This window comes from Pollachius pollachius (genome assembly GCF_949987615.1).
Source record: "Pollachius pollachius genome assembly, chromosome: 2".
NCBI classification, from domain to species: domain Eukaryota; kingdom Metazoa; phylum Chordata; class Actinopteri; order Gadiformes; family Gadidae; genus Pollachius; species Pollachius pollachius.
Genome location: NC_136935.1, coordinates 25,750,031 through 25,776,857, shown reverse-complemented (window position 1 = coordinate 25,776,857; position 26,827 = coordinate 25,750,031). Strand labels below are relative to the sequence as shown.

At 43.5% G+C, this 26,827-nt stretch overlaps 2 protein-coding genes across 2 annotated transcripts in view; both read right to left on the bottom strand.

The window, feature by feature from the left end:
• Window positions 1-20,912, bottom strand: part of LOC307071298 (beta-2-glycoprotein 1-like) — a gene marked incomplete at both ends in the record, with an annotated part of 33,867 nt that extends 12,955 nt beyond the window's left edge. Inside the window, 6 exons of the mRNA XM_079730284.1 lie at window positions 18,462-18,635; window positions 19,015-19,206; window positions 19,429-19,505; window positions 19,782-19,878; window positions 20,204-20,380; window positions 20,846-20,912. Coding sequence (XP_079586410.1) covers window positions 18,462-18,635; window positions 19,015-19,206; window positions 19,429-19,505; window positions 19,782-19,878; window positions 20,204-20,380; window positions 20,846-20,912 — 784 coding nt within the window. The remainder of the gene's footprint in view (window positions 1-18,461; window positions 18,636-19,014; window positions 19,207-19,428; window positions 19,506-19,781; window positions 19,879-20,203; window positions 20,381-20,845) is intronic.
• Window positions 20,913-22,233: 1,321 nt separating this feature from the next.
• On the bottom strand, window positions 22,234-26,827 carry LOC307070769 (beta-2-glycoprotein 1-like; the record flags this gene model as incomplete). Its single annotated transcript, XM_079729407.1, has 8 exons — window positions 22,234-22,340; window positions 22,925-23,122; window positions 23,683-23,862; window positions 24,550-24,735; window positions 25,130-25,206; window positions 25,641-25,737; window positions 26,321-26,500; window positions 26,761-26,827. The coding sequence occupies 8 exons, from the start codon at window positions 26,825-26,827 to the stop codon at window positions 22,234-22,236; spliced, it is 1,092 nt and encodes a 363-aa protein (XP_079585533.1).

The following is a 26,827-nucleotide window of genomic DNA, read 5'->3' as shown; positions in this document are numbered from 1 at the left end:
GTAGACGACTGAACGCCTGAAGGAGGCTCACATGATGGGCTAGTAACCTCTCTATGTGAGCCGCGCCCTTGACAAGGAGGGACGGATGTTGGGTTCATGAATTACAGGTCCTGAGGACGACAGAGGAAACGAGCTGCGACTACAACAATGTCCAAAACCAACATGAAGCGGCGCACCATAAATGAAGATCACTGGAGCCATTCTAGTGTCCAAAAGCCCCCACATACAACAGCTCACCAATACATGAACATCACCTGAGTGATTCAAATCCATGAGAGCCTACAGACAATCTTAAATGTTACAATTTTTATTATGTCATTAATTTTTGTATTTTTCACTTTCAATGCATGCTGTAAATTCATGTCACCTATTTTTGTACCTTTCACTTAAATGCGTGCTGAAAATGTAGAACTTTGTCACATATAACCAGAAGTATTAGTTTGGATTTCTATGAATGCATTTATCTATGTGCCCTTATGACTATGTTATTGTATGACAACCAGGTAATATGCTTATTGTTGTATTGTTGGCAATGACCTGTATTGCCTTTGAGACCCACCAAGGTGAATGCCGTTTTTAGAATTAGGGAGACGCGTTGTGGTTTTCTCTCCCCTATGGAGTTTTTCCACCTCGGTCGGTGGTGTTGATGATGTTTTCCTATTTTGACTGTTTTCGGTGTGGTAAATGGTGCTTATGACTTAAAATCCTATAGAATGGTCATCTGAGATGACCAAGTAGGGATTGTTACGTATTTTAAGCACATAAGCTGCCACATAGCCACAAGGAAGCAGGATCGAACACACAAGCTGCATTACCTCCACATAGCCACAAGGCAGCAGGATCAAACATATAAGCTGTAATTACTATACATAGCCACAAGGGGAGCAGGACCAACATATAAGCTGCAATAACTACTCTAGCCACAGATGGCAGCACCTTTAGACAGGTGAGGAAGCCGGAGCCAATACGTCACATAGGCCACGCCTACTTGATACAATCGGGGAGTGGGAGTCTGATGAGGTCAGAGACATATGGCAGACCCGTTGAGAGCCCCGGGGAAAGCCCCCCGGGGCTTTAAGATAGCTCTGCGGTATTTCTCTCCACACGTGTTGAATACAATTCCCTCCTTTTGCTTCATAGTTACCATACCGAAAATTTTTAACAAATAAAGTGAGTTAAAAGCGACCCAGACTGAACTACTTTCTTCAAGAACACGACAGACGATAATCTGGTCCATAGCCAAACATTTGAGAATCACCTGAAAGATGTAAGAAAAGTGCTTCAGCGCTACCAGCAACACGGGGTGAACCAGGTCAGATTTCTTGGAAAAACTGTGTCAAAGGAAGGCTACACAATGGATCCTGCAGAGGTACCCCCTGTGCAAGACATGAAGCACAGGAAGCCATCTACAGTGGGTAAGGTGAGGAAAGTATTGGGGTTCATCTCATACTACAGAGCCTATATCCCAAATTTCTCTCACATAGCTAAGCCTCTATATGCCCTGCTGTGTGCTGAGAAGTCAGGCAGTGAGACTCCAAAAGACAGAAAGAAGCAGAAGGCTGGGGTGAGAAAGAAAAAGCAAATGCAGGTACCCTCACACCATTGCATTATATGGAAAGAAGAACACAACATTATGCATTGTGATGCGTCCCAGGAGGGACTTGGAGCGGTGCTCTATCAAAGACAGGAGGGAAGGTTAAAGGTCATCCCTAATGCTCCGACACCCTCTCTGCTCAAGAGAAGCTAGAGTTTTTAGCAATGAAATGGGCAATATGCAAGAGGTTTAGGGATTATTTGTATTATACTTCATCATTTGTTTTATATACCAGAGATGGGACAAAGTCACTGTTTGGCTAGTCCCAAGTAAGTCCCAAGTCTCAGCAGTCAAGTCCGAGTTGAGTCCCAAGTCAAGACAGGGAAAGGCAAGTCGAGTCAAAGTCACACCAAAGCCAAGTCGAGTCCAAGTCCAAGTCCCAAACTTTTTCAAGTCTTGAACAAGTCACCATGTAATTTTACTTAATGTCATTATTAGGCTATTGATCATTTCAACCTATCACTCTAATGTACAGTCATTTCTTATCAATACAGTTATAATATGTTCATTTTTTCTGTCTTCAAATGTGTGATGATATGCGCATGCGCCAAAATCTTATGTTGTTAAAAGTAGCCCAATCTGGCAACACCGCTTGAACGTCCTCAAAATGTAGCCCAATAGGGCAGTAAAAAACACCCAATCTGGCAACACTGCTGAACGTCCTCACCTCCAGCGTCAACGTAAATCAATGAGACCAACTGAAACGAAGCCGATATGGAACTTAAACTGTGATTCTGAAGAAACCATATTATTGAAGATAAGAGTGTGTAGATTTGTTACATTTTTTGAACAAAGGTAAAGAGTTGAACAATGATTTAGTTACGATGTCTTAAGTGTCAGAGGCTGGCCAGACGGCTTCAATGGGACCAACTCAAACGCAGCCGATATGAAACCAAAACTGTTATTCTGAATAAAGTATAAACGATATTGAAAATTCGTTTCGATATTATTGAAGTGTAGATTTGTCTTCGCTCGCTGTTTTTTTTTCATCTTCACGGAAGTGAATGCGTCTTGGGTGTCTAGCCCTCTAGGCAGGAAATAGGTTTTCTAAAAGAATAAATGTTTTTGACTCAAAACATGTCGAGTCATTACAAGTCAAAGAGGCAAAGTCCAAGTCAAGTCTCAAGTCAATAGCAGTCAAGTCTAAGTTGAGTCGCAAGTCACGCGTAATTTTGTCAAGTCGAGTCTGAAGTCATCAAAATCATGACTCGAGTCTGACTCGAGTCCAAGTAATGTGACTCGAGTCCACATCTCTGGTATATACTGTTACATTAATTAAGCACATAAGCTGCATTACCCCCCCATAGCCACATGGGAGCAAGCTCAAACATATAAGCCGTAATTACTACACACAGCCACAAGGGAGCAGGATCAAAAATACAAGCTGTAATAACTACTCCAGCCACAGAAGGCAGTATCTTTAACACAGACACGGAAGCCGGAGCTATTACGTCACATAGGCCATGCCTACTTGATACTGACGCAGCGCTAGGAGCCAGATGAGGTCAGAAACATAGGGCAGTCCCGAGTTAGATACGAGGGCCAGCCGTTTGTTGCTCACACGTGTGTTAAATACAATTCCCCTCCTTTTGCTTCATAGTTACCATACCGAAATACTTTAACAAATAAAGTGAGTTAAAGCGATCCGGTTTAGACTACTTTCTTCAAGAACACGGCAATACGGATAATAACCCTCTCACATATGTGCTGACAACAGCTAAATTGAACGCCACATTGCTGAGATGGGTGGCTAAATTGGCAGACTTTCGATTCACAATTAAGTACAGGCCAGGAAAGTCTAACTCTGACGCAGACGGGCTATCAAGAATGCCCCTTGACATAGAGAAGTACATGCTTACCTGTTCACAACAGATACAGTCTGAAAGGTTGTCCATTGTCTCCAAAGGGTTATCAGTTCACCAGGAGGAACGAGAGCCATTGCTATGTCCATTGACCATCGCCACGGCCATCGCAGAGCTTAGCAGTGAGCTGCAGGTGAGCGCAGTGAAGCAGATCTCCCCTCAAGCACTGAGAGCCTCTCAAGATGAGGACCCACTGCTGCGGCAGGTGAAATGGTGCGTCACACAACATCAGTGGCCGAGGGTAAAGGACACTCACAGTGAGCTGGCTGTGTTTACAAGGGAGAAAGCAAAGTTGGTGATTGATGCTGAGGATGTGCTCCGGAAACAGACAGCAACACGAACACAGCAGGTAGTGCCTATGAAGTTCCGCCCCCTCATCTTGAAAGAGTTTGAATAAAAGGGACACTTGGGTGTTGACCGGACACTCCATCTGATCCGTGAGCGCTTTTTCTGGCCTCACATGCAAAGAGACGTTGAGCATCACATCAACAAGGTGTTTAGCTGCGTGAAGCGGAAGAGACCACAGAAAGCAGTAAGAGCACCACTTACCAGTATTGTGACAACATACCCCTTTGAGCTGGTCTCAATTGACTTCATGCACCTAGAGAAGTATAAAGGAGGATATGAGTACATTATCGTGGTCATGGACCATTTTACACGGTTCGCTCAGGCGTATGCGTGTACGAACAACGCTGCTTGAACTGTTCTCACGCCACCCCGTACTACCCGAAGGGGAACGGTCAAGTGGAGCACTTTAACCACACCCTGCTGGCCATGCTGCGTAACTTGGATGATGATGCCAAAGCCGATTGGAAAAGTTCTCTTGCCAAGGTTGTGCACGCCTACAATTGCACTCGCAATGAGTGCACCGGAGACGCACCGTATTACCTGCTCTTTGGTCGTAACCCCAGACTGCCCATCAACATCATGTTCGGCATCTCTCACAGTGATGGCAGTGCATCTCATGATGACTACAAAGAAGTGGAAAAAGAGGATGGAAGAGGCAGAGGTCGGCCCGGCAATCAGTCGTATGCCTCGTTTCCGCCAAGCGGTGCGCTACAGTTTGTTGCGGTACAGTGTGACTCTGTTCCATTTCCGCCGAGCGCTGCGGCTCAGTTTGCTTATTTTGGCGTTTCCAACACCAAAAGTGGGGCAAGGTCCCGAAATAAACATACTGAGCCTACCTATTTTTCGAAACTCCTCTGTTGGGTTACCAAGCCGTCTCAAAGGGTGGCGAAAACGTGGAGCTGCACATGCCATTATTCTGAAATCACTTAAAAATAACCTGTTTGGTATGACCAGGTCGCTGATATCTTTGCAACACAAACAGCGAGGAGGATTGACTTGATCTATAAATGAAGTCCCTCAACCTTAATTGGCTTAACACCATGACCAACATTCTGAAACATCCATTAACATCGACATTTGCCTCAAACAATGTTAGGCTTACAGCCTATGTTGTCATGATCCGCCCCTGGTTTTCCCATTCACCTGCCTGCCACCCTGATCACTCCCAATTAACCCAACCACCTTCACCTGTGTTTCCCCTATATCAGTCCTTTCCTCCCAAACATTCCCTGCCAGATTGTCTCTTGTGTTTCACAGTGCTTTCCCGCGATTCGAATCCTGATCTACCACCTATCCTGCTTGCTCCCTGATCCTCGCCTGTCTGACTATTCTGCCGGTTCCTGATCCCCGCCTGTCCGACTACCCTGCCTGCTCCTGATCCCCGCCTGTCTGACTATCCTGCCTGCCGATCCTGAATCTGAATAAACGATTGACACTGTTCCACGCTCTTCGCCCGTCTGTGCACTTGGGTTCAGCCAAACGCTCACGTTACAGAACAATCTTGCCAACAATGGACCCAGCCCAGATGGACGACCGCATTTCCCGGATGGAGAGCGCGCTACAGCAGATGATGGACGTCACGGCTCAGGGACAGCAAGACCTGATGCGAATCCGCCAGGAATTGGCAAACGTCCAGACCGGCGACACCGCTTCACCTCCTGCCCCAGCGGCGACCGAGACTCGGGCTCCTCTACTCCGTGAGCCTAGTGTAGGAGTCCCCGAACGCTACGATGGTGATCCTACCACCTGCAACGCCTTCCTGTGCAATTGCACAATTCTCTTCTCCCTTCAGCCACTCACTTTCGCCTCCGAAGAAGCCCGGGTGGCTTACGCCGTAAATCATCTCTCCGGACGGGCGCGTCTTTGGGGCACCGCTGAATGGCAGAGAGGTACCTCCGCCTGCCGCTCCTTCCACTCCTTTGCCGAAGAGCTCAGGAGAGTCTTCGGAACCGGTTCTCTGGGAGCCGAGGCTGGGCGGGAGTTGTTAGCCCTGTCCCAGGGACGTCGTTCAGTTTCGGACTACGCCATCGACTTCCGCACCAGGACCAGGACCAGTGCAGGTGTCTTTTTACACTGATAAGGAGTTCAAACATGTGCCATTGATACAGATAAACAGCCTCTTAAAGAAGAAGTTACAGGTCTGTGACAGCCAGAAATCTTGCTGGTTTGTAGGTGACCAAATACTTATTTTCCACCACAATTTGCAAATAAATTCTTAAAAAATCAGACAATGTGATTTTCTGGATTTTTTTTCATTTTGTCTCTCGTAGCTGAGGTTTACCTATGATGAAAATTACAGGCCTCTCTCGTCTTTTTAAGTGGGAGAACTTGCACAATTGGTGGCTGACTAAATACTTTTTTGCCCCACTGTATATACATATACATTTATCTAGTTATAATATAAGTAGATCATAGCTTTTATTCAATGAACAAGATCTGTATCTGACCATTGACCAGCCTGAATTAAATTCATATTAACGGTATGGCACTATATCCCTATTCTCGCACACCCATCTTGAATTTAATATACCATTCTCGTTGCTTCGAGGAAGTCTGGTGGTCTCTGTATATATTAAATAAATACATACATATCCAAAAAACTATCCCATAGGAAAGATGCTTACAGCGTCTATTGGAGCCATAGTCGGGTTAATACAGGAGTGAATGGGCTTCTGGAGCAGCCGCTCTGAACGTTAAAACCAATGGCGGTTCTACACGGGGGCCCACGGGGGCCCGTGCCCCTGTGGACATGTCCCTGGCCCCCCCTGTGGCCCCACCGTGCTGACCAAATAAAACAATTATGAATTGATTATGATTTTACACGCGAGTGCCAAAAGCGGAACTAATGCGACGCAACGTTCTACACGGGTAAATTAGAGCGGCGCACCCAAACGGCGCACCCAAACACTGTGTTGCTGCTGCTCGGTGAATGCGAGCTCAGCAAATACTCCTGGAGAAAGAAAGGAGCTACGATTTCTCCTGTTGCAAAAGTCGAAGGTAAGCAAAACGATTTAATCTTTTATGTGACTTGTTGTTCTTGTTGATCTTCCCGTGTTAAGTAGGGAGAGATGGTTATGCAACGAAGTGTAATGCATGCCCCTACGATTTTTTCTTCTAATAGCAGCTATCATGAAACGAGGAAAGAATATAGCATCCTTTTTTGCCCCAGTAAACAAAAAAGTGAAAGAAACAGCAGTGAGAGAAACAAGTCAAGGTATTGAGAGAGCTGAGGAGCAGGAAGAGGGAGAGTCGGAGGAGGTTGGAGAGAGGGCATGTGATGAACGTGAGGGCTCTGACACAGAGAGGGAAATTTCAGAGAGTGAGAAGGATGAAGAGGGTGAGGAGGAAGAAAACATACAGAGACAGAGAGAGAAACAGCCAGAGGTACAGCAAGTAAATCCATGTGGATCAAGTACTGCAGGTTTGTGATGAAGAAGGTTATTTCTGTTTGCAAAGTAGTGCAATTACAATTTCATTGTAGGTCTACTGTGTATCCTTAAAATTATGCTTTCTGCTGTAAATTCAATTTGTGCCAATATGGCACAAACTTGAACTACATGCAGATATACATGCGTAAGTAAATAAATGTTGTAGTTGTGCTCTATGTTTACTGTACATCTTTCTACAGATATCAGCAAGTCCAAGAATGATGCACCAGTACAGCCGAACTTGAATATATTCCCAACCACTTTGATGGGGGACAGAAGACGGTGCTTCAGGCAAAACTGGTATACTCTTCATCCATGGCTTGAGTATTCTGTCATAATGGACTCTACATATTGCTATGCATGTAGACATTTTAGCACACCAAAGGCCCCTGACACTGTTTTTGTTTCAACCCCTGGGTTTAGAAACTGGAAAAATGCAACTATGAGAAAGGCAGGGTTTTCAGTTCATGCAAAGTCTGAGCGACACAAGTGTGCGATGATAGCATGGCGGGATTATCAAAGTGCTGTTAAAAATGATGCAACACTAGCAGATATCCTTAACAAAGAACACACTAAACAAGTACAAGAAAATCGGGCATACATTAAAACAATTGGGGAAGTGCTGTTACTTACAGCTACACAAAACATAGCACAAAGAGGGCATGATGAATCTGAAGAGTCCAATAACAAAGGAAACTTTAGGGAAATTCTTAGCACAGTTGCTAACCACGACCCACTTGTTAAGAGAAGATTAACTTCTATTAACAATGCAAAGTACACAAGCAAGATCATCCAGAATGAGGTTTTGGGTTGTTTGGCAGAAATGGTTCGTTCTGAAATCATAGAAGAAGTGAAGAACAGTGAGGTTTTCAGCATCATGGCAGATGAAACAAAGGATGTTTCAAAAAGTGAACAGATTTCTTTCACACTCAGGTACTATTACAATGGGGCCATTAAGGAGAGTTTTCTCCATTTTGAATCTGCAGAGAGGTTAGATGCAGCAAGCCTCACTGGAAAAATAGTGAACTTACTGGAAAGTTACGGCCTGAACTACAAAAATAACCTTGTAGGCCAAGCATACGATGGCGCTGCCGTTATGAGCGGTAAACATTCAGGGGTTCAGGCAAGGATCAAAGAACAGGCTAAATTTGCCTTCTACATTCATTGTAGTGCACACTGTCTCAATTTTGTGTTAATTGATGTAGTCAAAAATGTCCCAGAAACAGAGGAGTTTTTTTCTTTGTTACAGAGCCTTTATATTTTTACCTCTGGCTCATATGTGCACCCAAAATGGCTGTCTCTCCAAAAAGAAATGTTTGGCAAAACAAGAGAGTTGCAACGTTTTAGCGACACACGTTGGGCATGCCGATTTCTAGCACTACGCAACATAATTGACACTCTACCTGCCCTTAAACGACTACTGCAACAGATTGCTCAAGAACGCCACGGTGAAAGAACTGTTGAGGCCCGAGGTCTTCTGCCTCAAATTGACCTACAATTTGTTGTGCACCTTGTCACTCTTAGTAAGTTGTTTGGGGAGACAAAACTACTGTCTGACATGTTACAGTCACAAACTGTTGATCTGGCTAGAGCTGTTGACTTGGTAAATGCTTTAGTCCAGACATTGAAAGACCACAGGCAGGAGTCTTTCTTTGATAAGTTGTGGGATGAAGCATTGACTATTTGTGAGCACTGTGATTCTGCACCATCAGTGGCAAAACGTCAGACAATGCTGAGCACTAGGCTCAGTGGCTACTGCACACTAAGCACTGTTGATCAGAGGGAGGTAGAACGTGACAAAGCTATGTTTTGCACATCATTTTTATATCCTGTAATTGACAGCATGCTCAAGGAGTTGAACAGACGTTTCTCCAATACCAACTGTGAGCTCATGACAAGCATACCGTCTCTCAACCCCCAGAGTGATGCCTTTTTAAAGGAGACAAATGTTTTTTCATTTGGCCGTTTGTACAATGCAGACATTGATGATTTAGGGCATGAGCTCCATCAATTTAAGAGAGTTTTGGACAGAAAAATACAGAGTGGTGAAATTACAAAGCCATGCAATACAGTTGAGCTGGTTTGTTTTATTGAGCCATACAGGGAAGTTTTCTTTGAACTCTTTAGACTGTGCAAGATTGCCGTAACCCTTCCTGTAAGCTCAGCCTCTTGCGAACGCAGTTTCTCCACACTGAAACTGATCAAAACCTTCCTGCGGTCCACCACTACTGACATGAGACTCAGTGATCTTGGTGTCCTGAGCATAGAGTCCAGAAGGGCCAAGGCTCTGGATCTGGATGCATTTGTGGACCGTTTTGCCAGACAGCACAACCGCCGTATCCTGTTGTTGTAGTGTAGTGTTTACATTAATAGGTAATGTCACATTTTTATACCCTTTGTTGTACACTGGAGGTTTGTTCACATTGAATTGAAACACTGTATTTGTACCCTGTACTGTATTTTTAATTTTTCTACGGCCCTACCTCCTTTAGCTTCAGGATTTAGGGCATGAGCTCCATAAATTGAGTGGTTAAGTTAAAAAGCCATGCAGTACAGTTGAGCTGGTTTGTTTTATTGGGCCATACAGGGAAGTTTTCTTTGTATTTTACTGATTTGAAAATAAAATAAATAAATCTTTAAATATCATTTTGTGCCTTTTTTTTGTGCCCCTCTGGTTGAACACCGGCCCCTCTTTGGCCCCCCTAGTAAAATTTGTCTAGAACCGCCACTGGTTAAAACATCGCCGGGGATGGCATAACATTGTATTGAATTGAACCCCCTCTCCGTCTGCAGACGACGCTGAAGGGTACCTTTCCCTCAGCGACCGAGGCTAAAGTGCCCTTGCCAACAGTTGGTATCTGACATTCTCGGAGTGAGACTGTTGTCAATGCACACCCAGTAAACACTCAGGAGGAGGAATGACCTCTCACACATGATAACTTAAGGAATTATTTTATTAATATTGAATTAATTTAATATTAAAATATATATACATATATTTATATATATATATATATAAATATATATACAATTGTTTCATTATAATATTTAGACCATGTAGCTTTTATTCAATTATCGTTATAACAAGATCTGTAGCCTATCTGACCGTTGAAAATCCACTTCCACCAATGTGTAAGTGTGGTTCAAGTATACCAGACAATATTAAAACATTCATAATATAAAAACAATGTAAAAAATAAGGTTATTGGCCGAATTCGGTTAAAATTAAGCCTCTGCTGGCCCACAAATAGACTCTTTTCCTCGTTACATGCTTTCATTTCATTATATTTAAAATATGACTGTGGAGCCTTTATTTTCTTGCCGTTATCATTGCATCCTTTCTCGTTTTATCGATATAAATTCTCGAAACACAGTGGAAAAGAGAGAGAGGAAGCCATAGAGAGGGACACTGATGCACTGCGGAGCTAAGTAACTGATGGGCTTAAGAGGGCCTCTCCTATATAATGAATATATATATATATATACAGGGTGCGATTTGCCGGTGGGGTTGTTGGGGATTATCCCCCCCTCTGGTTTACACGTCCTACCCTCTGCTGAATTATTTTTATCCTCGGTGGGGATAAAAATTATCCCCCCCACCCAAAGTATTTTCACCATTACATCGTAATAATTAACAACCAAAATACACAGGGTCCGTCTTCATTTTGAAACATTTTAAAATGTTTCTCAAAATTATCCCCCCCTCTGGTTTTTTCACAAATCGCACCCTGTATATATATATATATATATATATATATATATATATATATATATATATACACAATTCTTGAATTTTGATATGGCTGGGTGCTAAAGGTGTTCCAATATATGTAGAAACAACACATGCAAAATATTTTTCCAGTACATGATGATTTAGGGCCGCCACCGCACATCTGTTTTTGTTGGATAAAGTGGTTAACAGGGCTCAATGGTTGCCATGGAGATCTGAGGTAAACAATACTACAGCTCAAGAAAACTGAGGTGATCTTTCTGTTTGAGGTGATCTTTCTGTGTTGGGTATGTATTATTACATATTCCTATCTAATCTGTAGTTGTGTCTTTGTATAGTTATTTAATCATAAGTCATTTAAGCCATGTTTATAGGATTTGGTGCTCATTACATCTAGGTAACGTTAGCTAGCAACAGTTTGCTATCTATGTTAGCTAGGCTATTAAGCTTAACATCAACAGTATTCTAGAGTGGACAATGTCATATTCAGAATATAGATGTCTCGTGTTTATTGAGAGTAGCATTGTAGTTGTTACAGTAAATTAACATTTTAAATACAAGTATATTTGCAAGCACAGCTAGCTACTCTGGTAGTGATGTAACAGTAAGTTATGATGTAGTTAGACTATGTACAGAAAAAATTGAGGCTTATACAAGAATGGTTGATCATAATTGTGTGATATTAAGTATGGTAAGATATGATTTTAAACACTATCTTTGAGTTTGTATCCTTTTCATTCTCAGGCACTGCACAACACAATCCACCCCAGGATCCAGCTCTCCTAAGATGCTGCTCTCACCAACTGGTCCCTGCCAGACGAGCAGTCGCAGCCTGGTCTTTGGTCTTGGCCCCAGCATCACCAGTGGGGATGGCATCATCACAGGTGCCAAACTGCCAACAGGTCGTTAGATCTTACGCTGCATGCTTGCCAAGAAACCTGGTGCAAATGGAGCGTTGTCGCAGTTCGAGGCAGCCAAGGTTGTCCTGGAGCAGGTGCGGCCATTTTACAAGAAAGCCAACATCCCAATGGTGAGCGATAAGCGTGCGTCCCACAAGATGGTAGACTTAGTCAATGCTAACAACAAGCTGCGGAAAATCTCCCAGGCCAAGCGCTCCAATGAGAATACAGCGAAACAATTGGAGAAAATGAAGTGCAGACTTGATGCCACATTTCCGCTGAGGCCTCCAAATATTGAAAAGCTAATTGATGACAAAGAAGACCTAGCTTTCTTGGCCAGCATGAAGATTGACAGAGTGGCCACATTTGGTGTATTGGACAAAAAGCTGCAGCTCAAGGTGAAGCGGCGAGAGGAGCGTCAAGCTGCCCTAGCAGCCAGGCAGTCCCGCTGTGAAAAGGAGCTGGAGGAGATGACGGCAATGTCCATCTTGGAGTCGGAGAGTGATGAGGAGTCAGAGGAGGATACTAACAAAGTCTATCCACCATCTGAGGGCGAACCATCCCACAAGCATAAGAGTGGAACAAACGTCTTCATTACACATGACATCCTTAGCCGACCAAGTGTCGTGTCACTGGCTACAAGGTTGAAGATGTCACCAATGCAACAGGCTGCCTTCACGCGTGGCCTTGTTGCAGAGTCAGGCGGTGAATGTACACATCTCTCTGCATCTTACGCAACAGCTGACCGAGCAAGACGCAAAGTGCTGGAGACAATCAGTGAGGAACAGCACAAGCAGTGGACACCACCTCCATTGTGCACCCTACACTGGGACAGCAAGTTAACACCGATGCTCAGCAATGTGCGCCAGTTGGAGGAGCGTCTTACAGTGGTCGTTGGAGATGCAGAGCGGCAGAAACTGCTTGGTGTCCCAGCATATAAGAAGCAGACTAATGAGGCATGTGGAGTGATCATTACCTGGTTGACATGCAAGTTGCTGCAGGACTGGTGCTGCGCAGACCAGGTTGTCAACATGGCATTTGACACCACTGCGTCAAACACCGGCCATCTCACAGCAGCCTGCATTGCCATACAGCTCTCACTGGGCCGACCACTGCTTTGGTCTTGGTGCCGGCACCACATTGGTGAGGTCCTCTTGAATCAGGTTTTCACAGACCTGAAGGTGGAGACATCACGCTCGCCAAAGGTTACCTTGTTCACACATCTGAGAGAGAAATGGAACCTGTTCCCACAAGAATCAAGCAGCCAATGGTCCCGCTACATTCCTGGCAACACTGAGCAATCAATCCTGGGCAATTTACGTGCTGAACTTGTCAGGTGCACAAAAGAAGTCACAGACCACAAGCGAGGTGACTACCATGAGTTTGTGCAGCTGTGTCTTGTGGTTCTGGATGCAGATGGTGAAGAGCAGACTGCAGTGACCTTTCAACGACCGGGAGTGCTCCACAAGGCACGATGGATGGCCAAGCTGCTCTATACTCTCAAGCTGGCTTTGATGGAGCAGCACATCGCGTTGCTTCCCCAGGGCACAATCACCACACGGCAGCAGGTGCCGAAGATTCGGGCATTTACCATTTTCATTACACACATCTATGCAAAGTGGTGGTTGACCTGCGAGAAAGCTGTAGATGCTGCCTGGAATGACCTGACACTCTACCACCACCTGCAGGCATACAAGGCTGTAGATGAAGGCATTGCAGCATCAGCGATCAAGGCGCTGGAGAGGCATCGCTGGTACCTGACAGATGAGATGCTACCCCTGGCTCTCATCAGCAGCAAGGTGCCTAATGATGACAAGCGTGCACTTGCTAGAGCGATCTTGTAGCACAAGCCCGCTGATCTCCCCATGCACATCCCTGAGCAGCGCTTTGGCACTGGCTTTGGCAAGCCAAAGTTCCCCATCCTCTTGCCAACCACCAGCTTGGCTGACCTTGTCAATAAGGATTGCTGGTTTGGGATGCACCAGCTGCAAATTGATCAAGAATTCATGTATCTTGATGTGAAGGAATGGGCCACCAATGCTGCATTCAAAAAGAGTGAGGTCAATATACGTGCAATGAACGTGGTCAATGACTGTGCCAAGCGTGGCGTCAAGCTCACATCCGACTTCGTCGAAGTGGCAAGGAAGGAGCAGCACCTGCAGAATATGCTGCAGGCAGTTGAACATGACCGCAACCAACAGCCAAACCTTCGTCGCTGCAAACGCAAGCTAATCCCTGAATAGGACCGTTACTCTTGGGTGGCGGGTGGGGAGACATATCTGGGGGGAGACGCACTGGCTAGGTTCAGGTTCCATTTCCTCTCTCTTTCTCCCTGGTGATGTTGCTCAGTGCACAGACTGAGCAATTAAGTTTGAAGTTTAGTTAGTGTCAGCTCTTACCATTAGGCCCTGTTAGTTGCCAGTGAGTTAGCCACTAGAGAGGGTTTGTTCTTTTAAGTGTGTCAGTATCGCCCCTTGTGTTTAACAATAAAGTCAATTAAACTTTATATGTGTGTCCAACATCCATCACTGCTGCACAAAATTCAGGGTAAGGCCACGTGAACATGTCCCATTGACCTCCATTAATTTTGTCTATAGAACAAATGAATGAAGAATCTTGAAAGTTGAATTCTGAGAAATGCCCAAATTACCCAAAGGGCAAACAAACAACTTTTACTTTGATAACCCTATAGAACATGTTACTGTATACAATTTCACTGTACTCAACATTTCCAGGTCAACCTTTTGGCAATTAGACAAAAAATTGCACATTTTTCGAAATTTTGCCAAAGTTCATGTGTTAGGTGGAACCCCTAAATCTCAATAGAATTCCTCAAAACTTTGCAAAAGTCTTTTTTTGTGTTAATTGGAACAAAATGCAATGCCAGCCAAATTGATATTTTGAAATTAAAATTTCCCATTCAAATTTGATGCACCTTAATATATATATATATATATATATATATATATATATATATATATATATGCCTACCTGTGATTATTCTGAGAAACGCTCCAATCCAAAATGCATGGGTTTACATTTCATTCTGTGTAGTACAAATAATGTCAGGCAATCCTGCGCTGGGACACGATTCAATAGATTTCTTTCCGTGAGCGTGAGAACGAAAGGTTTTTGAGGAGGTCTGCTGTAAAAAACGGGGAAATCAGAGTATCACTAATACAATACATTTACCCTTTGATGCATTTGTTGTTTTGACACATACATAGGTAGAGGGTGCACTGTACTATCTGCGCACACCCCTTCTGTGGTCGAAGAAAATATCCCAATTGAAAGGCAATGTTTTAAATTTCGTACTGTGTAGCACAAAATAAGTCAGACAATCGTGCTCTGGGTTACGATTCAATAGATTACTTTTCTTGGGCATGAGAACAAAATGGTTTTGAGGTGGTCTGCTGTAAAAAACGGGGAAATGCCTAGTACACTACATTTACACTTGATGCATATATTGTTTTGACACAAACATAAGTAGAGGGTGCATGGTACTATCTGCACACACCCCTTCTGAAGCCTCTCTCTCTCTCTCTCTCTCTCCCTCTCGTTCGTTTCAGTTTTTGAGGAGGCATGTTTAAAAAATCTGAAATATTGACATATATATAACTAGAGGGTGCGCTGTACTGTATGCGCACACAGTCTCTCTCTCTCTCGTCTGAAAAATGCTCCCATTCAAAATGCATTGGTTTACATTTCGTTCTGTGTAGCACAAAAAGTCAATCGTGCTCTGGGACACGATTCAATAGATTAAAATTAAAGTTTTTTGAGATTCAGTTTTTGAGGAGGCATGTTTAAAAAATCTGAAATATTGACATATATATAAATAGAGGGTGCACTATACTATCTGCGTACACCCCTTTTGAAGCCTCTCTCTCCCTCTCTCTCTTTCTCTCGTTTTTTTTCTTGGAGTACGTTAATTGTCTGAGAAACGCGCATTCTGTGGAGGACGTTCGTTTCAGTTTTTGAGGAGGTCTGCTTAAAAAATTGGAAATATTGACATATACAGTGGGGCAAAAAAGTATTTAGTCAGCCACCAATTGTGCAAGTTCTCCCACTTACAAAGACGAGAGAGGCCTGTAATTTTCATCATAGGTAAACCTCAGCTATGAGACAAAATGAAAAAAAAAAATCCAGAAAATCACATGGCACCTGTTTGAACTCCTTATCAGTATAAAAGACACCTGTCCACAACCTCAAACAGTCACACTCCAAACTTCACTATGGACAAGACCAAAGAGATGTCAAAGGACACCAGAAACACAATTGTAGACCTGCACTAGGCTGGGAAGTCTGAATCTGCAATAGGTAAGCAGCTTGGTGTGAAGAAATAAACTGTGGGAGCAATTATTAGGAAATGGAATACATACAAGACCACTGATAATCTCCCTCGATCTGGGGCTCCACGCAAGATCTCACCCTGTGGGGTCAAAATGATCACAAGAACGGTGAACAAAAATCCCAGAACCACACAGGGGGACCTAGTGAATGACCTCCAGAGAGCTGGGACCAAAGTAACAAAGGCTACCATCACTAACACACTACGCCGCCAGGGACTCAAATCCTGCAGTGCCAGACGTGTCCCCCTGCTAAAGCCAGTGCATGTCTGGGCCCGTTTGAAGTTTGCTAGAGAGCATTTGGATGATCCAGAACAGGATTGGGAGAATGTCATATGGTCAGATGAAACCAAAATAGAACTTTTTGGTAAAAACTCAACTTGTCGTGTTTGGAGGAGAAAGAATGCTGAGTTGCATCCAAAGAACACCATACCTACAGTGAAGCATGGGGGTGGAAACATCATGCTTTGGGGCTGTTTTTCTGCCAAGGGACCAGGACGTCCGATCCGTGTGACGGAAAGAATGAATGGGGCCATGTATCGTGAGATTTTGAGTGAAAACCTCCTTCCATCAGCAAGGGCACTGAAGATGAAACGTGGCTGGGTCTTTCAGCATGACAATGACCCCAAACACACCGCCCGGGCAACGAAGGAGTGGCTTCGTAAGAAGCATTTCAAGGTCCTGGAGTGGCCTAGCCAGTCTCCAGATCTCAACCCCATAGAAAATCTTTGGAGGGAGTTGAAAGTCTGTGTTGCCCAGCGAAGGCCCAAAAACATCACTGCTCTAGAGGAGATCTGCATGGAGGAATGGGCCAAAATACCAGCAGCAGTGTGTGAAAACCTTGTAAAGACTTACAGAAAACGTTTGACCTCTGTCATTGCCAACAAAGGGCATGTAACAAAGTATTGAGATGACCTTTTGTTATTGACCAAATACTTATTTTCCACCAAAATTTGCAAATAAATTCTTTAAAAATCAGACAATGTGATTTTCTAGATTCATTTTTTTTCATCTTGTCTCTCATAGCTGAGGTATACCTATGATGAAAATTACAGGCCTCTCTCATCTTTTTAAGTGGGAGAACTTGCACAATTGGTGGCTGACTAAATACTTTTTTGCCCCACTGTATATAACTTGAGGGTGTACTGTAGGCTACTGTCTGCGCACACTCTCTCTCTTTCTTGTCTAAAAAACGCTCCCATTCAAAATGCATTGGTTTACATTTCGTTCTGTGTAGCACAAAAAACATCGGAGAAATGCTCCCATTCAGAATGCATTGGTTTACATTTCGTTCTGTGTAGCACAAAAAGTCAATCGTGCTCTGGGACACGATTCAATACATTAACGTTTGTGCGCATGAGCACAAAATCGCGTGATACCGGGTTGAAACCGGATGACTATTCCCCTGAAGTCAGGGGGTAAAGGGCATATGAAGCCATCAACACAATGTAGCGTCACCTTGAGGTTTTATCATTGTATGTAAGAACACATCTCAACATATGTACAGCACAAGGTCCTGTCCACACGGAGCTGAAACGGGCGAAAACAATCCGGTTTCGTTTCATGCAGTTCAGGAATATCTCCGTAAAGACGGAGTCATTGCGAAACCGCATCGAGCTGTAGAAACACTGTAGTAAATATTCAAGGCGCTGGTTCTCCACAGAAAATGTGGAGCGCATGAAGCCTGCTTGCATACAGCCTGCGAGATTCAACCTTTTAAATTGAGCTGAAATACTTTTTAATGTATAGTTAGTAATTCAATTTATCAAGGGGCTTTATTTAAAGCTACAAGAAGAATACAAATAAAATAATAAATAAAAAATTAAACTCAACTCTGACGTCCCCCAGCTGGTGGGGGGCTAATGACGTCATTGTTTGCGTTTCAGGCGTCCACACGAATCCTAACACGAAACTGCATCGGTCCGGATAGATTTGAAACCACCTCCAAGGGTGATTTCAGAAATGTGCGGTTTTGGGCACTGGATTTGTCGGCTCCGTCTGGACGGTCGGCCGAAACGCACAAGACTTATGCAGTTTCACCAAAAAAACGGCTTAGTGTGGACTAAGTCGTGTCGTTTTTCGATATTTCTGAAATGTGACATAATTTACCTTTCAATATTTCCATTGAAAGTTAGATGTTGTAAAACATTTCAACTCAACTCTGTGTAAGTAGATTAGTAAACCTCCGGCCTTAGAGGCAGAAAATTATTACATTGCCACACACCAAGTGAGTATGGCCCTTGAGGAAACCTACCGCCACAAGCAGGCTTGGGGGACCACTGTCCTGTCTCCAGGCATTGGACAAATGGGTTACCAGAAAGGATGTAGTCTCCCGTGCAGCCATATTTGATGGTGTCCTTGTAGTTGCTCATGGTGCGGGAGGACATGTGACCGTGAGCGATGGGTTCTGGACTGGGGCAGGTCACCACTGGAACAAAGGGAAGGTGGTCAAGCAAAGCAGGATGTTTTAGCTTGTCTTCCCACTTGAAAAGGTTTTCTAGTGCTGGCTGTGTTTGTGTTCCCTGTAAGCCAAGTGGACGATTAAAAAGTGCCTTCAGAAACACGATTGGTGGAAACAAACATGAAGCAATGACAGTGAAACTCCCCGTTCACCCAGATCTGAGCTCCTCTACCATCAGACTTTAGATTGTTAATCTAATCTGATATCCGAGACTAATTCATGCATAACTTCAGCACAGGGGATTCTCTTTAAGAGCAACCGTCACACTTGCTATTTTCTCAAATTCTGATAAAAATAGCGGCAGAGGAAGGAACAATGGTTGACCATTGTAGCATTATTGTCTTACTTTGACACACGGGTGCTACTGTCCAGGTTCCAGAGGAAGTGCATTCTGCTCTTGGGTTTCCTATGAGGGCCATAGGAGGCACACATTTGTACGTCCCTTTCACACCAAATTTGGCTTTTTCCCCAGGGGCCCTTCGAATGTCGTACACAATTCTACCGTTATCCGGGATAGGAGGTGGACCACAAGTCACAACTGGGAAAACAGACAAAAGGATGTTTAAGCACAATCAATTGTTTTTGAATGAAGTAAAAGAATTTCAAGAATTTGCATTTTCCTAAATATGAATCTATACTTACTAATTGTTGATTATAATTTTGTTTGAGAAATGACGATAAATTTTGTTCACTCATTACGCAACTAGACAGCAATTTCTTTTTTTAATGTACACACACTCACAAACAAATGAGTTCATACCTTTGCACTCTGGACTTGATGCGCTCCATTCTGCATTTTCTTGGCACACAACACTGCTGGCTCCATGCAAATTGTACCTGAACAGACCAAGCCAACAACAATTGCATAACCATTCAGTGCAAAAACAGACTTGCCTATTTTGGTCAGGTTTTTGAATATTGGAGCATGTGAGTGTACATTTCCCAAAAAGTACTAGTATTTAAAAGTTCAGTGTTATTATATATAAAAATAAGCACCATGTGAGTGCATTCAATTCATCATATATATATTTACACAAAGTGTTTAAATGTCATGTTAAGAGACAATACTTGGTTGATATCTAAGCGTTGGAGAAGCTGCTGTATCTCCCTTACCCCTCATTGCAGGTGAAGTTGACTCTACTCTGGTATGAATTATCCTCAAACTGCATCTCTGCATTGAGTGGGGTATCTATGGCAGGGCACATCTTTGCTAAAGTAGAGAAAAAGGAAAGATTACTTTGGCAGGAAGTGCTGCTGGCTCTAGAAGATGGCTCCAGTTCTGGGTCAAGTTCGACTGGACAAAACTAATTTTGATGACTTGGAACCTTCCACTTCAATCGATCGATTGTTCATGATTCATGAGTTTTATGAAATTTCATAAAGATTGGAAAATGAATTTTTCTTGTAGGCTGCTCATCAGAATAAATGTATACATTTTGCAATGATTGAATCGATGATTTGTGTTTCCACTACAATCAGCAGTCCTTTTTTGCTTTTACATGATGAATATATTTTGTTTGATCAGAAGTACCCACGCTGACACACAAACTCGATCCTGCCCCATGTCCCCCGGACGCTGCAGATGATGACCCCCTCGCCGCTCTGGATGGTGTAGCCCGGGGCACAAGTCAGGTGGGCCTCCGTCCCCGGAGGAGATAGCAGCTGCAGCCCCAGGGCCTCCACGTGAGGCGTGAGGACAGGTCTGGGACAGCCTGTTGGGGAGACCATCTCTCTGTTTTCCTCCCTCTTTTAGTTTCACTCATGGAGCCTTTCGTATGATCATGTCAGTGGAATCGCTGAAGAGATCAGACTTTCCCTTAGATAGTTAGATATGCTCAACTTTCAACAGCATAGAAAATTAATACATTCACTGACAACCTTTAAGACATAACCAACCACTCTAAATATCAAGCAAATGGCGGAAAAGGGAACAACTGGAGACAAATAAAGTAAGAAAATATATATTGAAGCAAATATAAAGCCAAACACAAAACCTCTCACACACACACACACACACACACACACACACACACACACACACACACACACACACACAAACTAATATGTACACACACACGCACACACAAAACTCAATACATACACACACATACACACACACACACACACATACCCTCGAGGCCCTTGATTATTACAAATGAAAGATTTGAATGCGGTACCTTCATTCTCTGACCTCACGATGGATAGAAATGGACTCAACAGAAGTAGAGCCAGTAAGAGACGCATGTCTGCTGGCTTGACCGAGAACTCCAGGCCCCTGTTTGACTTTGTTTAAAGGTTAACAGATAATATTGAATGAGCTTGCTGGCAACCCTACTCTCAGTTTTTCTGAAGGTCCTGCCTTTTTATTACGGGCAGAGGAGGAGTCAATTGTATCTGTGCTTTTTGTGGCATTAAACCACAGCAGACAGACTGCATTTTGCTGCAGTTTAACTGACTTTAGATAAAAAAATAGATTCACCTTTAAGAGCCAGTGATCTTTTGCTTTAAACGTGGTAATATGTCTAATATGAGAGGGCTAAGCTTCTCAGTGTGATGTCACGTTGTGTGGCGCCATTCATATACAACGTCGCCCCAACCTTCCTTCAGCTCTCAGCCCAAAGCGCATTTTTTTTTATCTCATCGTGTTTTAATCGCTGCTGAAATTGTAGGTTCACTGGCTCTTTAAAGAGGAATGGTCGCATCTATCGATAAAAAAACAAAAAACAGTATGCATACTTCATGTCTGTTTTGGTTCCTCTTTTACTTTACTATCTTTTTTTAACAGATTCAGGTAGTCAGGGTGTCGTTTGAAGGCTGAGCCTTTTGTATCAGTTAATTGGGAGATATATCAAAAAACACATCTTCGTAATCTTTGCTTAATGTGGTGGTAGTGAAACAGAACTTTTGTTATTTTCTTTGTCGAAGTGGACATTTGCTTAGAAAAATCGTATCCTTGCATCATGTTTTTGAGTTTTCCTAATCTGTTCGAGTGTATGGTAACAGTGAGGGAAGTGTGTGGTAATACACCCTTCCTCTTACTCAATGCTGCTGTGTCCAGGATTCATGTGAGCATGTGGGTTCTACTGGGAACCCTTCTGTAGGCGCAGATCCCCAGGGAAATTACAGGTCTTTGTGATCATTAAGTGAAGATAATCCATTGTAGCGAGGACATCAGTCATCAAACAGTGGATGTAAAAGAAAGAAAAAACTGTGTTCAAAAGTGTGACGGGCGGTAGAGTGAGGTTTGAGTAGATATTATGGGTTGATAAAAATAAACTGTACCCTTGACTGCAAATCAACACCCAATATCGCTGTGTCCTTCACACTTTCAATATTTCATCTTTATTTAATCCAAGACACTTAATAATTATATTAGCTTCTGATGTTTTTTTTATGGCTTAATGAAATTAGTTTGACAAGCAGTACATATATGCAAACGGGAAAATGCTGAAGTAAGATGCAGCAAAAGAAGACCAAACTGTTATTGAACAGCGCCTGTTACTGCGTTCTAGTTGTCCATGGCCCTGGCCCTCGTCCTGGGGTAACCACTGGGGCTGGCCCTCTGTTAGGCTGGCGCAGCAGAGCTCGGAGCAGCAGAAGGATTGGCATCACACACGTTGATCTCCGACGGCAGAGTCTTCGGCCTCATGATGTACTCCATCTTTCCTGGTTCTAAAAGCAGGCAACAGTGAACCGGACAGTTTGGTGGGAACCACATTTATTTTGGAAGGGATTTGACCAGTATTATACCACAGTTAAATTATAATGAAGGGAAAAACACAAAATGTTGTATTATTTAAAAAGTAACAGCAAGGCTAGATTCTCACCCTCGTTCCAAACTAATATGCAACTAATATGCAATGCTTCCTCAATTAGCATTAGCTGACCAACTAATATGCAACACTTCCTAAATTGGCATTAGCTGATCAACATTGCGGTCACAAAAATAACCCAGGTAACTCATTATAAACTAGCATTTACCAAGATGAAAAAAAAATCTTCCTGAAATTTGTTTTAAGATGCTGCTGCTCAAATCTCCAGGTCCAACAACCCGATCCTACTATCTTAAAAGTAATGTGACATTTGAGGCTGCAGCTGCTATCTGAACTGCAGTACTTGTTATGGTGAACTGGTACATTAGAAGCCCTATCATTCTTAGCCCTGTGTCATGCTTTTGATAACAGGATCCCTTAGATTTCCCCTTGGGGAGGACTCTTGGGGACCATGGATATCTACTGTTGGCTGATTGCACTTACCCTCAAAGCATTCTGGGAGTGTCAGGGTACCATCATTGCAGGTGGAGGCGACTGGGTACCCACATTTCTGCACTTTGTTCTTGCAGTAAAAGAGCACCCGCTCCCCGTGGAGCACCCTGTTAGGTTTCAGATCTGCAATCCAAAGCTTCCTGCCGTTGTAGGAGATGCGCCCTCTCTTGATGTTGACTGAACACGGGGCTGTAGAGAGACATTTGGACATTAAAGCATGCCATCAGTGTTTGATAGGATCAGCTGAACACGGGGCTGTAGAGAGACATTTGGACAGCATGCTGTCAGTGTTTGATAGGATCAGCTGAACACGGGGCTATAGAGAGCGTTTTGGACATTACAGCACACTGTCAGTGTTTGATAAGATCAGCTGAACACGGGGCTGTAGAGAGATTTTTGGACAGCATGCTGTCAGTGTTTGATAGGATCACATTGAGATTGCAGTAATATTTTGATTCCCAGGTTCTACAAGGGTCCACTTGGGTTGAAGGGTTCTCCCATGGTGCATCCTGTCTAGTGAGTGTTCAGCTGCAGTGAAGGATGGGGCCTCACTCAGATGTTGACTTTGAAGCGTAGAGGTTCAGTTCTGTCTGGGCTCCACTCGCCACTTTCACTCATAATGATATCATTCTCTGTGTTCTGACTCTCTGTGGTCTTTCATTGGGTGTGTGTATGTTAAAGGTGGTTAAAGGAAGCCAATATGATGATCTTTTTTAAAAGTTTCTTCACAATGGCTCGCCATCACTCACCCCTGCAGACAGGCTTAGTGGACCAGTTCCCTGTGTTTGTGCAGCGGTTCTCTGCCTGTCCGTCCAGCACATAGTGGTCGTTGCAGGCGTACCTGACCGTCCCCTTGTAGCCATGGGTCCTCATGACTGCGAAGGCGAGGAAGCCATTAGGGATCCCCTCAGGAATGGGACAGCTGACATCTGGGATAACAGATGGGAAAAGGGGTGCCATATTGTCAGTGTCCCAGTCTGGGTTAGGGACACAGGAAAGTTTTCTGATCTTGGGGATCGTGATGGTACCTACTGTCTGCTTACTTTTACATGATGTCGCACCTTGACTGTGTTATCAATGGTTGGAATGAAATAACTGCCACATAAACCAAGTTTGATTTTAAGACCGCTTTTGGTTAATGTCTGCCCAATCAGGGTATCTCTTCACCAATTGGTTTGGGATCCACCTTAACTGTCAATCATCAGGTGCGTGAAATGCAACACTTCTCAATGGTGGACAAATGTAGGAAGGGAGGGAGCAGGGAGGAAATGTTTATTTGATTGTTTAGTTTCAAAATTGGGCTCTCTCTCTTTACAAATCTCAAATCGGACCTACAACAGTTTAAGGGAGAAGAGTTGAACCAATTGGAATGTAAAATAGGTTAGAAAATAAGATGTTGCAGGTTGTTTATGGCTTGTTGAATTTCTGATGTTTTTTACCTTAATTTGAAGGGGGAGGTACAGATGGTTAGCCTACAGCCTAAAGAAATGACTTACCAGGTTTGTATGTATAGCAGTTAGGGAGGAAGACATTTTATCTGGAATCAACCACCATTTCCATGTAAAAAATTGATATTAGATATAGATAAAGGAGGCACGTTGGGGAATGAGATTTACCGCGACAAACGGGCGGTTCCGTTGCGGTTCCGTCAGCCAAGCACTCCCCTCTCTCGAAGCTGGGAGCCTTGGGTGGGGTGCACTCGTACGTCCAGCCCTGCCCGTACATGGTGCTGGTTGCAGTGTGTGCCTTGTCCAAAACAAACCTACCGTCTTGGGGCGGCTTTGGTAGTGCACAGCTCACTGCTGTTGGGATAAAGTCAGAAAATCGAATGTGATTTTTCTTTTCCCTGACCTGCTCTCCATTGCCTGAATTCAGTTGTGCAGGAGCGGTATAGTGAGCCATGTTGAATAAGTAATGTGCGCCCCGTGGTTTTAGACTATACGTTTAGAGAAGCTGAACCCTCTCTTGGACGCGGACATCAAAATCAACCGCTGGTTCAGATGGAGCTCCTCACACACACACACACACACACACACACACACACACACACACACACGCACACACACACACACACACACAAACACACGCACACACACACACACACACACACACACACACACACACATACACACACACACTGTCCATTACTGTCCCTCACATGATAAATGTGAGTTATTTTCTACTGTCCTCAAATACCTTTGCAAAGCGGGGGAGGATGGCTCCAGGTTCCGTCAGCTAAACAGCTGCTCTCATTGGCTCCTGTCATGACATATCTGCATAAACACAAGTCAGCCAGGACCGTTGATGATTTTTGTTTTTCTTTTCCGTACATCTTAAAGTTTCAGTGTGTAGAATGGAGTGGCATCTAGTAGTACAGACTTGGAAGAAATTTCAAATAGTGTATAATCCCATTCAAATATGAATGATGTTACATTAGAATCAGAATTCATCAGAAGATTAACCCTATCTTGGACGCAACTTATATAGCTTCTGAAGACGGGCTTATGCTCCATCATTTCACAAAAATATCCTATTAATTATACTGGAGTTTCAGTTTTAATGTCAGTGTAAAGTAGTGTAACAAATGGTTGTTCGTGGATGAAGGGGATTATGATAAATTAGCATTCTTTCATATTCAGTTGCTTGCAATCTGCAGCCCCAACGCTAGTTGCTATTCAATTCTGCTCGCTCGACCTTTAATGCCTACCCTTCATCACATGTGTAGTTCAGCACCGTCTTGAAAGGAACCTGGGTTCTGCCCGGCACAAGAGCCTGCAGAGGTCTGGGGATAGGACAGGTTCTAGCTGGAAAACAGGAGAACAATTGAGGGGAAAATGGAAGGAACTGTAGCAAACACTGAACTGCATGCATGAAAACAGAAACATATATAAAATAATGTTAAGAATATATATATATATATATAAATGTAAATATATTCAATGCTTATCAAATATATATTTATATATATATATTCTATAACTGTATAGATATAGAGATATAAAAAAAAGTAGGTAAATCCTGGTTTGCTGGTGTGTTTAAGGAGGTTAGCTTTGTATAAGAATGCTATCTAACATGTAAGTATCACGCTACCAGTTGGCCCCATGCCAAATAAGTGAGAAGCCAGCTGATGACATCATACTTAGTTTTGCCTGTTTGAAGCATTCCTGAAATTCAGATTACAATAAAATCTATGCAAATTCCACTGTACACTCAACCTTAGTTGTTCATTTTGGCTGAAATGAGCTTGAAACGTTTACATGATCCTACCTCAGGGTCCGGCCTCAAGTGACCATTTGAAGTCGAAAAACCTTTCTTGTTGAAAGCTGAGTCATTGAGCCAGTATAGGTCAGTGAAAGCCATGTAGCCCAGCCGTAGCCGGGAACTCACGTGTGCACGCTAGGTCGGTCACCGTCCATTCCTGGGTGGGGGTGCAGGCCAGCTTGCGCGGGGAAGGAGTAGAAGGTGTGTAGCCCTGTTCACACGCTAAGGTCACTTCCTCCCCAACGTCATACACGCTCTTCAGACTGGACACATCGATGCCATCGCTCAAGGGCGGTCGGCCACATGCTGATCAAAGGGGACAGACTCATGCATTCAATCACGGTCAGGACAAAGTTTGTAAACCATGTGTACATTTCAAAACACTACACAGACGCAAATAGAGACGACCTGTTTAGCCATTCATAATTCACCAGAGAAGACTTGTCTAACAGTTCACCTTTATTGGGAAAGACGGAATGAGGGAGAGACCTTAGAAATTAATTAACAATTGAAACATTTTGTATTCGAAATAACTTTGAAAAAACTGAAAGTACAATGTTCTATACCTTTTTTGGATGTCACTGTTGTATATAAGGCGACTTGGCAGAGCAGCAGGAAAGCGAGTGGAGCCAT